This window comes from Talpa europaea, assembly GCF_964194135.1.
Source record: "Talpa europaea genome assembly, chromosome: 5".
NCBI lineage: Eukaryota > Metazoa > Chordata > Mammalia > Eulipotyphla > Talpidae > Talpa > Talpa europaea.
Window position 1 is genome coordinate 45,946,521 of NC_140071.1, and position 14,166 is coordinate 45,960,686.

General features: G+C 40.0%; 1 protein-coding gene across 1 annotated transcript in view; it reads right to left on the reverse strand.

The window, feature by feature from the left end:
• JMY (junction mediating and regulatory protein, p53 cofactor) overlaps positions 1 to 12,696 on the reverse strand; it is a gene marked incomplete at both ends in the record, with an annotated part of 54,475 nt that extends 41,779 nt beyond the window's left edge. The window contains one exon of the mRNA XM_084234020.1: positions 11,653 to 12,696. Within this exon, the coding sequence (XP_084090146.1) occupies positions 11,653 to 12,696 (1,044 nt within the window). The remainder of the gene's footprint in view (positions 1 to 11,652) is intronic.
• Between the last annotated feature and the right edge of the window lie 1,470 nt (positions 12,697 to 14,166).

The window sequence follows — 14,166 nt, forward strand, 5'->3', positions numbered from 1 at the left end:
AGAGACTAAAGTGAATGTAATGCATTAAATGGTTTAAACACTATTTTCTGCCAACACAAAAAAACAGCAAGTCACTATACATTTGCTAATAAAATAAATCACAATACTACTCTACAGGTATGTGGGATCAATACAACAGTCAGTTATTCTATTCAAATATTTACTTACCTATATATTATTTCCCACATGCCTTTTATCCTCAAAGCTATTATGCAGCAACTAAACTTAATACTCTTAAGAGAACCCAAGGCATCTCCCCTAACACTGCTAATTTATTAATTTGTCTTCTTTGCTATAAAGTTTCATGTTTTTCCAACAATAGATTACCTTAAAATCAACTATAGTTTCAACTGGGAAGCTATTTTATCTAAGTATCTGAAAATAATCTCAAAGGAAATACATATTGAAACTTCAAAAGATGCAATTTGCTAAGCATTAGACATTTTTGTCTAAACCATTTCCTATAATCCATGAAAAAAGAATTCAACTGGCAAAAGAATATAATTACTAACTTGTTTCAATAACATAATTTAGTTTTCTATTTTTGCTAACACAAACTGACCAAACTCAGAGAAAAATATAAACTGAACTGCAGCCATTTGCAGGTTTTAAACTAAGCAACGTGCAAGGTGCTATAAATATTGCACACACACAAAAAAAGAGTAGAAAGAAATTAGAAAGAAAGTTGGATTATTTAGGATTAAGAATGTTTGGAATGCATAAGGCAGGCCTGAATTTAAAAAGTGGAAAATAAAGGTTTGTTAAATTTGAGAAGATTCACTGGTATAAACAAAATCAAAATCCAGATGGATCTTAAGGAGAATACAACATGCCTATAAAGATGATTTCAGGCAGCAATCCCCTGCCCACCTGTGACTATGCAGGTGTCCCTTTTCACCAACTCTCTCCATCTGCAGGGCAGCACCTTCCTGTCTGCCTGTGACCTGTCAAGGTCGCCTACCTGCAACCATGCAGGCCTCTCTTAGCAAACCCGTCCCTTCTGGGGCAGCGTTTCTTTCCTGCCCCCTTGTGTCTATGCAAGTGTCTTTAACTGTTTTATCCCTTTCCTAATAAACCTGCCCTTTAAAAAAAAAAAAAGATGATTTCAGAAGGACTCACATGCAACCAACTTAATATACACATGCTCATAGCAGGATGCAAAGGGGGACTGGAAAGTAAAGAACTGAATTATTTTTGCTTCCAAATTAACACCTCTCATAGACTGTTTCAAAAAGTTATTTTGCTCTACTGATTCATTTAAAAGAAATGAGGAACTGTGTAAGGTATTAATTAAATATTTAGCTTACTAAGTAGACTATTTCTCCCTTTCTCTTCTTTCTACCTTCCTTAATGAACTTTTTTTTTTTTTTTGCCTTCCCTAGTCAAAATCTGTTAAAACCTAGGCTTTTAACCTGTGAGGCCTCTAATATCTAATACTTGAAACAATACTGCTTATTGCAAAATTTCTCTAAGGCAGATCCTTAATGTAGTCATTAATAATAGTTTTAAAAAAAAAATGTTTTTCAAGATACCTTATAGTCACTGCAACAGAGAAAACTGTGTGACAACCCTGTGTGACTTACCTCTTTTACCACTACTATTCAACTTGGTTTCTAACCCACTCAACAATAACAAACACCAGAGGAGAGAGAAAGAAGATACCTTCTGTGCCTACAGGATGGAGTTCCCATCCTGTACCTTGCCAGGCAGAGTTAGTTCTAGGGTCATCTCTCTGACTCCAGAAATACAGGGCTTCTACTACACTTGAAGATCTTTAAAGTCCTGGCTATACAATTTAGCAGCTATATATCCTTTTGTACAATTTTATAACTTTCTTCCCTTTTCCGATATGTTAAAAACAAAACTGAAATCCTTATTTTTCTCTTAATTAGGAAGATATTTAAGAAACAACCTAATAAACTCTACAAATAATATCTCCACCGTTAAATTATTATTTAGACATGCAAATAAGTATCAGCTTGCAACAACAGCAAAAGAACTAACACTGGGGTAATCAGATGAAAGAGCCTTATCACAGCAATGAAATTATCTGTGGCTGTGGGAACGCTAAGTTTCATGGGGTCTATTTCCTCAAATGACAAAATAAGGACTGATGCTGCACTCATTTTCCACATTCACAAAGCACACAGCTCTACTCCGTTCTTGTTTTGTTCTGGGCCTCCCCGGTGGCGCAGTGGTTGAACGCTGGGTTGCGAAGCTGCCTGCAGTCTCCGCAGTGCCGGTTCGATCCCAGGCTGCTCCCCGGCCACCTGAGGAGGGTCCCACATGGCGCGCAGACCTCTCCTGCCACCCGCTGCTCCCCTCAGCAGTGTACTTCGGTCTCTCTGCCTGCTCTGCTCCCCACTCTGACTCTGGTGAATTCTCTCACCCTCCGCGCTTCTGACTGTACCCAGTGCGTGTATAAATAAATAAATAAATCTTAAAAAAAAAAAAACTGTAACATCTCATAATTTAAATTTAACTATTATGCCACTTTAGAGAAAAAGAATGAGAGAAAGAGGTCCAGAAACTTGTGCAAATATAGCTGGTGAAAGGTGTGACTCTCTAGTAGTCTAATTCAAGCGCTCAACCACTGCCTTTTAATAACTTTCACTCCTAGGGAGTCTATTATTTTTCACTTCAAGGAAGATACTAGTCTTTTGAGTCCAGGAAGACTGAAAATACAATTATATATTTCATGGAACATGAAAAGGAAAACTGGAAAGAAAAAGTAGGGGAGTGGTAGAGTTGCCTGCCTGTGCTAAATGGATTCTGCCATCCACCACATGAAGATAAACACTTGTAGTGCATAAGACCTCAACAAAAAGAGGTTTAACATAATTAGTGTGCAAAAGAGAGAAGAGAAAGAATATAGTTACAATAATTGCCCCATGAAACAACCAAAGTTGCTTGTGGGTAAATGCCTAGCCAAACGGGGTTGGCCCGAAGCGTGGTCAGTAAGGCCTAAGAGTTTGCCACAAGTCTAAGATACCTTCTGGTGGGGAATCATAAGAAAGGTACAAGGGGCTAGGCAAGTCTAAAAGGAAAACAGCAAAGTGAAAATACAAGTCATGATAAAGGCTGTCATTGTCAGCCTCCTCATGATGTTTCACCCATGTCTCTGTCTCTTTCAAGTATCCCCTTCCATGTCCCCTAAGACTCTGGTACAAGTCCAAGGCCGAAGAGCAAGCACAGCTGCTTCATTTTCTCTGTTCCAAGTGACTACTCCACTCTCCCCCTGGTCGTCTTTTTCTTCAGCTCCTTATTAACTTCTCCTGGGTACTCAGCTCCACCCTTCAATAGGTGGGGCAGGGACTGTGGAACCTCCCCTTTCTATAGGCATTACACTGTTACAATACTCTAGTGTTACGCTCTTCTTCTCTAGCCCTTCATTTCTATAAGCATATTTGTCATTACCTTTTCATTTTCATTTAGCAAACCCAATACCAAAATTCATATCATCTAAGAAGCAGGATTTCTAACTTAAAAATAAAGCAAGATAAGTTAACATCATTAAATGTCCTTCTCCCTCAACCCAGCCTCCCAAAAATTAGCCATTAAGTATAGTTAGGAAGGTAAGGGGCGTATAATATTAACTAGTCAATGTTAGGGAATATTTTAAATGGGAATAAATTACAGGAGGGAAAAGGGAGTTTCAGGTCTTAGGTTAGATTCCCTCCTTCTAGAGGTGAGGGAGGAGAAAATATTAGGAAATGTGTTTGGGAGAAAATAAATTTTCTTTAAAGTAAAATATATCTGTGAAAACTTAAGAAAAATTATTACTCCACTTAAGCCAAGCTTAATAAAGAATTTACAACAGAATATTTAAACATGAGTATAATATTTATTCATCCTGTGGTTATAGAAAAAATTATATTTTTACAAGTATGTATAAGAAAGACATGCGTTCTCCCTCACATTAGAGCTTTTTCTATCATACATACTAGCGCAAATTTGAATTAGTCTTCTTTGAGATTATAATTTTCTTTAATCATAGACAGCACTGTTGATTAAATGTACATAATGAAGGTTTTCCAAGAACAGCCATCCCCAGACACTGTTAATGTTTTGTCCAAGAATGAGACATTGATCACGTATTTCAGTAAGAGGATGGTTAAGTCTATGAGTCAGTTTCATTCCCTTTCTACAGAGATGCAGTCAAGTGGTCAAGAAAGCAGACTGGAATCAGTCAGGTTTGGGTTTGAATCTAGTTCTCTTATATACTTAAGATATATTTTCTTAGGCAAATTTATCTAACCTCTGATTTATTTCCTCTACTGTAAAATTCCTACCACTTAGGGTCACATGAAGATTAATATTAATAAGAGCTAACATTTATCAAGTGTTTCCTAGGTATCTGGTGCCTTTGTAAGTATACTTTACAGAGTTATCTATTTTAAAATTCCTCTACGAAGCAGCAGTATTGTTTTCCTTACCTTATACAGAAAGAAATTAAGGCACAGAATTAGGTAACTTGCCCAAATTCACAAATCTATAAGTAGAGGAACCAGGATTCAAATTCACTTGAGCCCCATCTCTTAACTCCCTATCTGCATGCTAACTGAGTAGTGCTTGGCCCACCTTAAGCACTCAATAATGATCAGTTACTGTGACTATTGAAAACTAGCCCTTCAATAATACTTTTTAACACTTAGGTCACTCCAGTTCTGGCCCTTTTAGTGTTAAAAAAGGAGGGACAGAGACTCATCTAGATAGGGAGGTGATGAGGAAGAAACATTGGAGAAAAATTTTAGTAATTAAGCATTCATTTCATAATTAAGTGTAACTTCAGCAAGTTATCAAAAAATGATTGAGAAAGCAATCTTGAAGTGAAAAACCACAAGGAAAAGTACAGAAAAAAACTTCCAATACAAGTAATAAAAAAAAATGAGGATAAAAAAGCAAACACAAAAAAGGAAGAAAAAGTACTCGACTTGTTCTAATGCTCTCTGCACCCAAAAATGAATTAGGGGTTTTCTCAAAAGCTAAAAACTCTAGCAACATTAAAAGTGCTGTGACTCAGTCACCTTACAGTAGGGAGACAGAAACCCGTATATTAGCATATAAACAAAAGCTCAGGTCCCTACCCTTGCTACACTGTGCCTATAAATGATCCTCAAAAAATGAAGCTATAATTTCACTTTACAAACAGGAAACAAAGGCCCAAAGAAGATAAATGACAGCTGAAGGTAAACAACTAGTATCAAAATTAGGACAAAAACAGATTTTCCGGAGTCATGTTCATAAATTTTCTTTCCACTAAACACTAATTAAAATAGTGAGGCACTTCTTAACAAGTACCCTGCCTCACCTAATGCCTAGAAACAGATCACTTGGTAACAAGTATTATTTAAAATTTCTTCTAAAGAAAATGACCATTCTTGTTTATCACTGTATTTTCCCTGTACCTGCATTACTTGAATGCACTAACATTTGTTGAAAATAAACAAGGTCCTAAGCCTTTAACAAACAAAACTCTAAACCACTAGATATATTAAGACTTTACCCTTAAGACTATTCTTCTCTATAAAATATCTACCTCATTATACCTATTTTTATTTCACAACCTACTTTATAAAAACTTCAGTGCAGTCTGAAAAGACTATTACAGTTACAACCACACATATCTTAAAATTCAAGCATTATTCCAGCATAAAAAGGCAATTTCCCACATTTAAGAAAACAACTCACAAAAAATTTCTAGCTTTCTGATGAAGAACCTTTTCTGTTCTTGTGCAGTTTAATTTTTCTTCTATCAACAACCAAGACAACTGTGCATATTCAGAGGGCGTAGATCCTGTTCTACTAAAGAATGAAAAAAGCCATGGAAAACTTCCTATTACAAAAAAAAAAAACAACAAGCAAGCATACATGTAACTTATAATGGAAAACCACCTTGTGGTTTCAAGTCCAACTTACGACAATATTCTCCTGTTAATAAAAGATCAAATAAAACAGGGATTGAGAGGAGTAAGAGACATGAAGATCTGAGGAGTGATGATTGCTAATTCAAACTTATGTCTGACAAACCAAACCATTCACTACCTTCCCCTTTCAATACACATGCATGCACGGACACATGTGTGCGGATGCACACACAGCACTCACATTACTAATATGTCCAAGTTAACTGGGCATCAGAAACCACCCCATAAATTAATTATCACCAAGGTTGTCACGCTGCCACCAGCCTCCATGGTTCTTCTTTATATAAGCACTAATATAAAAGTATATATTAATCTTTTTTCTGTACTTAACTTATTTCAGAAATGAAAAATGGCAAAAAGTTTACTTGAGTATAGGATTGAAGAAAACGAGTACTATCTAAGTCATTATTTTAACAGACTCTAACTTTCAAGTTTTTCGTCATAACTTAGAATAACTCACAAAATTCACTTAGCTTCATTATTTCTTACCTATGTTTAATGCAGTGGTCTGCATTATTTTATGGAATTATATTATGTTAGACATCAAGTTACAATTTTGACAATCTCCTGGGTTCTAAAATGCCACAGCTCCCACCTCTCTTCAATATGTATTATTTTGTCTTTCAATGACTCCAATCACTGCAGTCAATAAGTACCAGGCAGAACAGATCTCTCCACTGCAACTGTATAATGTACCTCTTGAGCCTGCTTTTACTATTTAAGCTCATTCATAAGTCATAATTCACAGTCAATGAAAGAGCAGCATTCCAGGGCTCCTAAAACATGGTCAGTGGAGGCTCCAAAGTTTTATAACTAATATTAGCTTTCCAGGAAAGTTAGGAAAGTCATAATTGGGAGGAGTGCTGAGCAAAGTCATCTTAGAACTCCTAGCCCCTTCTGTTAAATAGCCTCAGAAGTCAGAGCTGCTTAAAGCTGAGACATTTTAAGATACAAAGGAAAACAATTGGCCAATCTTATCTAACATAAACCCATCCTTTTATACCCAAGACAAACTTCTTCCTTCTAAAACACAATATTCCCAATCTATTCCAAACCATGCTTACCTTAATTAATTTGAAATAAAACAAATGGGTACATATGTATTGTATAATCTTAATTTAGAGGTTATCGCAGAACTGACTAGAATATAAAATACTGCCAATCTCTTATTCTGACATCCCTCCATTATTCAGGGTAACAAAACATGCCAGAAAACCACATCTGAATTAACACAAATCTAGGTTTGAATCTAAATTTGGTCAATCCTTAGCTGTATAAGATTGGCCAAATTCATATAGCCTCTCTAGTTTCAACTTCTGCTTCAGTTTAATAAGATTCAAAACATCACTGATGTCAAAAGATAGTGAGGAGGGCAAAAGGAGATAGGTAATGTAGAGTGCCCAATACTTAAGCAATGCCAATTCCCTAGAACTGTTGAGTTGAAAAGTCTGGAGAATTCTCATTAGATGAAAGAAAAACAAATAACTCTGGATGCTTCCTTGATAAGTGCTAGATACTTAAGCATTTTTTTGAAATGTCTTACTTATATCTTAAGATATCAGTTAAGAATTTTCCCCATTTCCCTGTTTTTCAAGAGGTTAAATAAAGAAGCAGGTCACAAAAATGGTGAGTCCTATTCAAACTCAGGTATTGCTGACTCCAAACACTAGGTAGGACTCTGTCTACTGCAGGCCTTATATGGCTATTTTTGAAAACTCATGCTGCTCTCAAACAATGTTTTCAATTGGAAAGAAGTTAGAATTATGCACAGTTTTACACACATAATAAATTCCACAGTGAACAGATTTTAGATCTTAATCAAGCCTACCATCATAGTTAAGATTTAGTCTTTAAAGCACCACAATTAATCATTTCAAGAATAACTGTCTTTATACAGAAACCATTATTTACAAAGCTCAGGTCATCATAGGTAAGCCACAATATGGACCACCCATGTACACACAATATAATAAGATTCTAGCTCTGATCAACAACCAAGGCTACTGATGAAACCATTCCAAGAGGCTTTGGTGGCACTAGATTCACTCAGGGATTGTGTGTCCACTGTATAAATAGCACTTCCTACAGTAAATCCTAAAAAATCCAAGACAAACCTACCAGGTAATAAATTTCACATTTCATTTGCACTCAAGATTGAGGTCCTGAGTAGTATACAACCTTACATTTCTTGTCATCTAAAAGTAATTTCTCATTAATATTGTACAAATTATCACCCTTCACAACTATTTCCAGTAAGTTAACTAAATTTGTGAACAATAACAAAAATGTTTAGCAGAGAATTCAAGGTTTAATTCTTTAAATGAGAAAGAAATAAGAATCCTTCTTATAACACTCTATAAAATTCTAAATGAATTAAAAAGCAAAACCTCCATATAAGTATGCCCTAAGATTACAAAGTAAATAATTTATGATTTTCAGCCTCCTTTTGAAGAACATCTTTAGGAGTTTGACAAAAGCCTTGCTCTCCAAAAATACAAACATTCCTGTCCATATAAAACTTTGAATGCTACTTAAGGTATTCCATTAAAGTTCATCTATAACTCTCCTCAATTTATGAGATAGTCACCAAACTCAGGTAAACATCCCTTATCTAGGAAAGCTATTTTCAGTTTTAAGAGATTTTCCGCTTAGTAGCATGATCCTTTGAGGAATTTACTTTATCAATTTATAAAATTCTAGTTACCCACAACTTTACATTAAAAGAAAGCATCTTCCAAATACTTTAGCTTCTTGCAACACTAAAAAAACTCTGGTGCTGGTTGTCCACCAATACTAAAAGCATTCACAAGATGTGTGGCCCTGAACAAGAGGTGCAAAGAAGAGAATTCCAAAATAACGTCAAGGCCAGTGACCTTGAGAAGTTTACAATCTAGTTGTACAGTCTGTTCTATTAAAAACAAAACAAAACACTCTTTTCAACAATTTACTGATCATTTGAACAAAAACCAGGTGTGGTCTTTAAGCTAAAACCTTTAAATGGGTAGGAAAAGGAATAATGTGGGAAAAGAAGATCACAAAACAGAGAAATTAAAGAAAAAAAAAAGGACTAAATATTCTAAGTAATGTACCTAAGTACGTGCTTGATTGGCCAGGTATACCTAGCTTGAAAACCTATAGACAATTCCACAAGTTAAGTCAACTTAAGAATGGGGGGGGGGGGGAAGCAACATTGAATTAGATATAATTACTAATTCAACATAATGAATAATGCAAAAATTACACAACTTTCATGAAGATTTTACTTAAAGAAAAGCTACTGTGAACTAGTAAGAGCAAAGAATTTACCCAGGAACAAAAAAACACATGACTTGTGTGCTATCCACTCCCATTATCCTGCCCACAGCAGACATCACTAATTAATCACACCACCCTTTCCTTCCACTGAGTCGCATAACATCATTTTCCAATAGAAATCATGGTGGGCATTATAACTAGACCTATTTACCTATCCTTGATAGCTATTTTTAAAATACTGTTCAAGTCAACTAAATGAGGAACCAAAAATTTATTTGATGTTCAATGAGTTTATAATAAACTTTCTGAATTGTTTCCCCAAACACAAAAGACCCTTTAAAAGGCTTAAATTTTTCTCTGTTAAAGAGAACAAAACATTATAGTTAACATAACCTTAATTAGGAAAAAATATTCCTTTTTAAAAAATGTAACCATCCCCCATGAAAGAGTTGCAGAAAACTGTAATTAACTACATTTTTCAGCAGCCCTCATTTTTGACCCAATTTGAATTAAAAAAAAAAGAAAATTTATTTTTTCTCAGTATCAATACAATTAAAACCAGTCATAACTACATCATTTAGGGGTTAAAAAAATAAAGATTTTTAAAAAACCAATATAGCATGTATCTAGAAATCAAAAGAAAAAAGCAATGACTTTGTCCTTGCAACTTAAAGAAATATATGTCAACATTTATTTACACAACTCTAAAGAAAATATATGTGACTATTTCTTTCATTTGCTTCTAAAAAGAATTTAAGATAGAACACGGCTCCCAAAAGCGAGATGCTAGAAATTGAAATAAAACATATCCATGAAACTTAAGGTGGGTGACTGTTAACATAAACTAAACAGGAAGACCTAGGCTCAGTAAGTTGTAAGAAAGCACTGTGAGAAAAGTGAGAATTAGTTTCTAAATCCTCACGTCTAGCAAAGAAAAACAAGTAATATTCTACAAAGAAACCGGGGCACTCCAGCTTCCTAGCCTTAATAAGCAAAATTCAAGCACGTGAACAGTGGACAACACAGTATCAAGCATTTCCCCACCCCAACTTCAATCTTAATCTGTTAGTAATACTGAAAATAATAAAATGCTTTGAGAAAGTATCTGTTAGTGTCCATTAGGGTAAACTAAGTGTATTGTAAAGTTGGCTTTTTTTTTTTTTAGTAAAATTCTTTCAGCAGTTTAAGTAGGCATGACCTCAAATTATTCACATTGTAGAGCTCCCTTTGTATAGCCATTCTGAATTTCCTTCACATTATTTCCTGTTATTTTTAAGGATTATAGTTTGAAAGAGCAATTGCACTATTTTTTCTCTTAAAATATAAAAGTATAATAAACATTTTCCTGCCCAGGGCCATTTTTCTACCTAGAACAGGAGTGAAACACGAACCATCTATGAAGACTGGAGATACTCACCAGAGTATGCAGAAGATCTCTAAAAATAATTTGCATCCAGTTATCTGTAGATGCTTTTTCATTTGGACAGACTGCTCATTGGGGGAAAATACATTTAAAATCGAAGTTCATATGTTAATTGAAATAAGCCAGAAAAGAAAAACCACTACATGATCTCCCTTTTATGTGGAATCTTAAAAAAAAAAAAAAAAAAAAAAAAACTCATAGAAAAAGAGATCAGATTTGAGGTTACCAGAGATGGGGATGGAGGGGGAAATTGGAAACTAGAGGGAGGTAGGCAAAAGGCACAAACTTCCAGTTGTAAGTACTTAGGGATGTAATGTACAACATCCTACAAGATGTCTAGAGTTAACACTGCTCTTTAACACATAGGTAAGTTGCTGAAAGAGAGGATCCTAAGTATTTTTATCACAAAGAAAACTTTTTTTTTTGTCTCTGTATAAGATGATCGATGTCAACAGAACCTATTGTGGTAATCAATTCACAAATATATGTAAATCAATGCAGCATGCTGTATGCTTCAAACTTACAGAGTGATGTATGTTGATTATTTCTCAGTAAAACTGGGGGCGGGGCGAATGTGCCTGTTGCTAAAATAGAAATGGAGATAAAAACAGGCCAACTTTGTTTCACAAAAAGTAAACTACTTTGAATAAATGAACATGACCAGGAAAAAAAGGGTTAACATCTAGGTAGTGATTACTGGAAAGAGCTTTTGGGGCAAGAAGATACTTATTAAGTTTATATTTACCGGACACTTTTTTTTCCAGATTGGCTTTACTTTTATGACCTGTACTTAGTAAAACAGAGCACTTTACTACATACAACCTATCTCATGGGGGTGGGGGGAATCTATACACTTATCAAAAGTCCTTCTTAAGGCCAATTAAAGAAAGCTGTGGTTTTTCTACTACTCAAAAGAATGCAGGGGTATACAGGTCCCTTTTCCCTGGGAAAAACAAATGTCACAGAAGCACACAGCCCAGACCAAGGCTCCATCCAGCCCTCGGTAATAAACAAAAGCGATGACTGGCGCCCAGACTAAGATCTTACCTCTTGGATGCGCTTCCTGGCCCGCTGAAGCACTTCTTCGTAGCCCTTCTGACGCAGCTCGCTAAGGCTTTCGTAATACTCCTCGGGGTCGTCGGTCTCGGTGAAGAGTACCTGGGAGAGGATCTTCCAGCCGCAGGTGTCCAGGCCGTGGCCCAGGTAGACCTGGAGCTGGTAACACAGAGTGTCGATCTCCTGTTCGGTCATCTCTGGGGCGCCCCCAAACAGCACGGTCCACATGCCCGAGGGCTCCTCGGGGAACACGGGCAGGCACGGTTCCAGCTGCGAGTTTACGGAGCACAGCTGCTGGTGCACAGCGCGCAGATCCTGGAAGGAGAAGAGTCCGGCCCAGCTGCACTCCTCCGCCGGGGACTCCAGCTCGGCGGCGGGCGGGGGTTGCTCCGCGTCAGGGAGAGCCGGGCACGCGGGAGCCGCAGCTTCATCCTTCACCAATTCCAGCACCTCGATCTCTTCGGAGACCGCCCCGCAGGCGCTAACTACCCGCACCGAGGACACCGGGGCCTCCTCCTTGGGCGCCGGTGGGGCAGCTGCAGCGGTGGCCCCCGCCACATCTTTGCCTTCAGCTCCTCTCCGGACCGGGCTGGACTTGGCCCGCCCTGGGCTCCGGAGAGGACTCTCCGCCCCTTTACTGACCGGACTCCTCAGCAGCGGGTCCCCCCTAGGGCAGCGCGCGCTCCGCGGAGAGCCGCCTTCCGCCCAGGCCGGGCTCCTCCGGGGCCCGGGACTCCTCCCCAAAGTCGAAGAGGCAGTGGCCTCGGACCGGCCCTTGCCCGCCGGGCTGCCCGGCCCGCGGGTCCCATCCGCCGCGGGTGAGCCGGGTTCAGCGCTCCCTCGTGCCCCCGCCTGCTCCCGGGAGCCGCTCCTCTGCCGCTGGGCCGTCCGGTTGTGGCAGGTTATTGCAAACTTGCCCTCGATCTCGTTCCAGGCCACAATAAAGACGAACTTGTGCTTCTCGCGTTCGTCGAACACATGGGGCCGCACGGCGACCCAGTCCGACTCGAGCGTCTCTTCCAGCGCGAACGACATGGTGGCTCTGGCTCCAGGCCGCGGGGGAGGCGCCGCTGGCCCTGCCCGCCCGAGACTCACCGGCTGGCTGCGCCGCGCCCCCTGCTCACCCTCGCTGGGCGCCTTCAGCCATTTTAGCGCGCCCGCCGGCTCTCCCCGCTCGCTCGCTCGCCCCTGCGCGCTCAGATCCGCCGCGCTCCTTTGTGGCGCGGCTCTCGTGAGAGACAATACGTGTCCCCGAAGCAGGTAGTTCACATGGTCACGTGCGGCCGGATCTGTTTACAAGCCTCGCGCTGCCGCAGCGCCTCGCGCCCGTCCCGGCCGCCCCTCGCGCGAGGCCGCGGTGCTGCGTCTGCGGCGCCCCGGCGGGGAGGCGCGGATCGTGCGGAGCCGGGCAGGCCGCCGGGTGGGCGATCCCGGCCGGCGGTGCGTTTGGGCTGCGCCGCTCGCGGGGACCGAGCTCCCCGCCCCTCCTCCTCTTCTTTCCGACCGCCCGCCGCCGGCCTGACTGACGGACGCGTCTCCTAAACTCTAAGCCTCAGTATCGCCACAATGTTGCCATTCGGCTGCTGACGTCGGCGGCTCCACGAGGGACGTAAACATGGGCACGTGCCGCACGCTGCTGACGCGGCGGCGGCGGCGCGCACACCCCGCCCGCGCGCGCCGGCACCGCCCCTCGGCGTCCCCCGCCCCCACCTCTGCGCAGGCTCCTCCCCCCCGGGGCTGGAGCCCGCGGCGCGCGGGCCCCGAGGGCGGCGACAGTGACAGGTGTGTCCTGCCGCGCAGGTGACGTCCGAGCCGTGAGGAAAGAGGAACAGAGGAGGAGGAAGTGAGACTTTGAGAACTCCAGTCATTAAAGTCACCCTCAAAGGTAAATGTGCCTCCATCAGTCTGAGGTAGGCAGAGTGGATCACTCCTGTGCTCAGAGAAAACGTGACGGAAAATTACGAGAACTTTCTGGCAAACTTTACTGGCCTCCCCGAAACTGTTGGATTCTCCTCTAATACCCTAGAGACCCAGTTTAACATATGAAAGGAAGGTGTCTGACGGCAACCCAGTAGAACCCCAAAACAAAATTGCATGAAATTTTAGTCATGTCCTAATAGAAGGAATGTTTACATTCCAGGTCACCAGTGTTTTATTGCTTCAGGTTTCATCATTGTGTACTGTTCTGTGAACCGCGTTGTGAGGTCAATGACTTGAGACCTTTTGATGTTGTATTAAATTATCAGGGTTCCCGAAATGCACATGCATGTAAATCTGAAGAATTCTGCTAGTCATACTGTGATAAAACACACTCTTCAAATTACCTAGTGCATCTCATGATCCCTTTTTATATTAATTGCATTCTCTTGTCATCCAGCTCATATTGTAGGTATGGGAATTACTCCTGTGCTTTTAACCATACTGCCAAAAAACAGCAAAACCATTTGGGTTACCATGCATTATCAACAACAGTTACTTCAGTATTGTCCTCACATCTGAATAAAC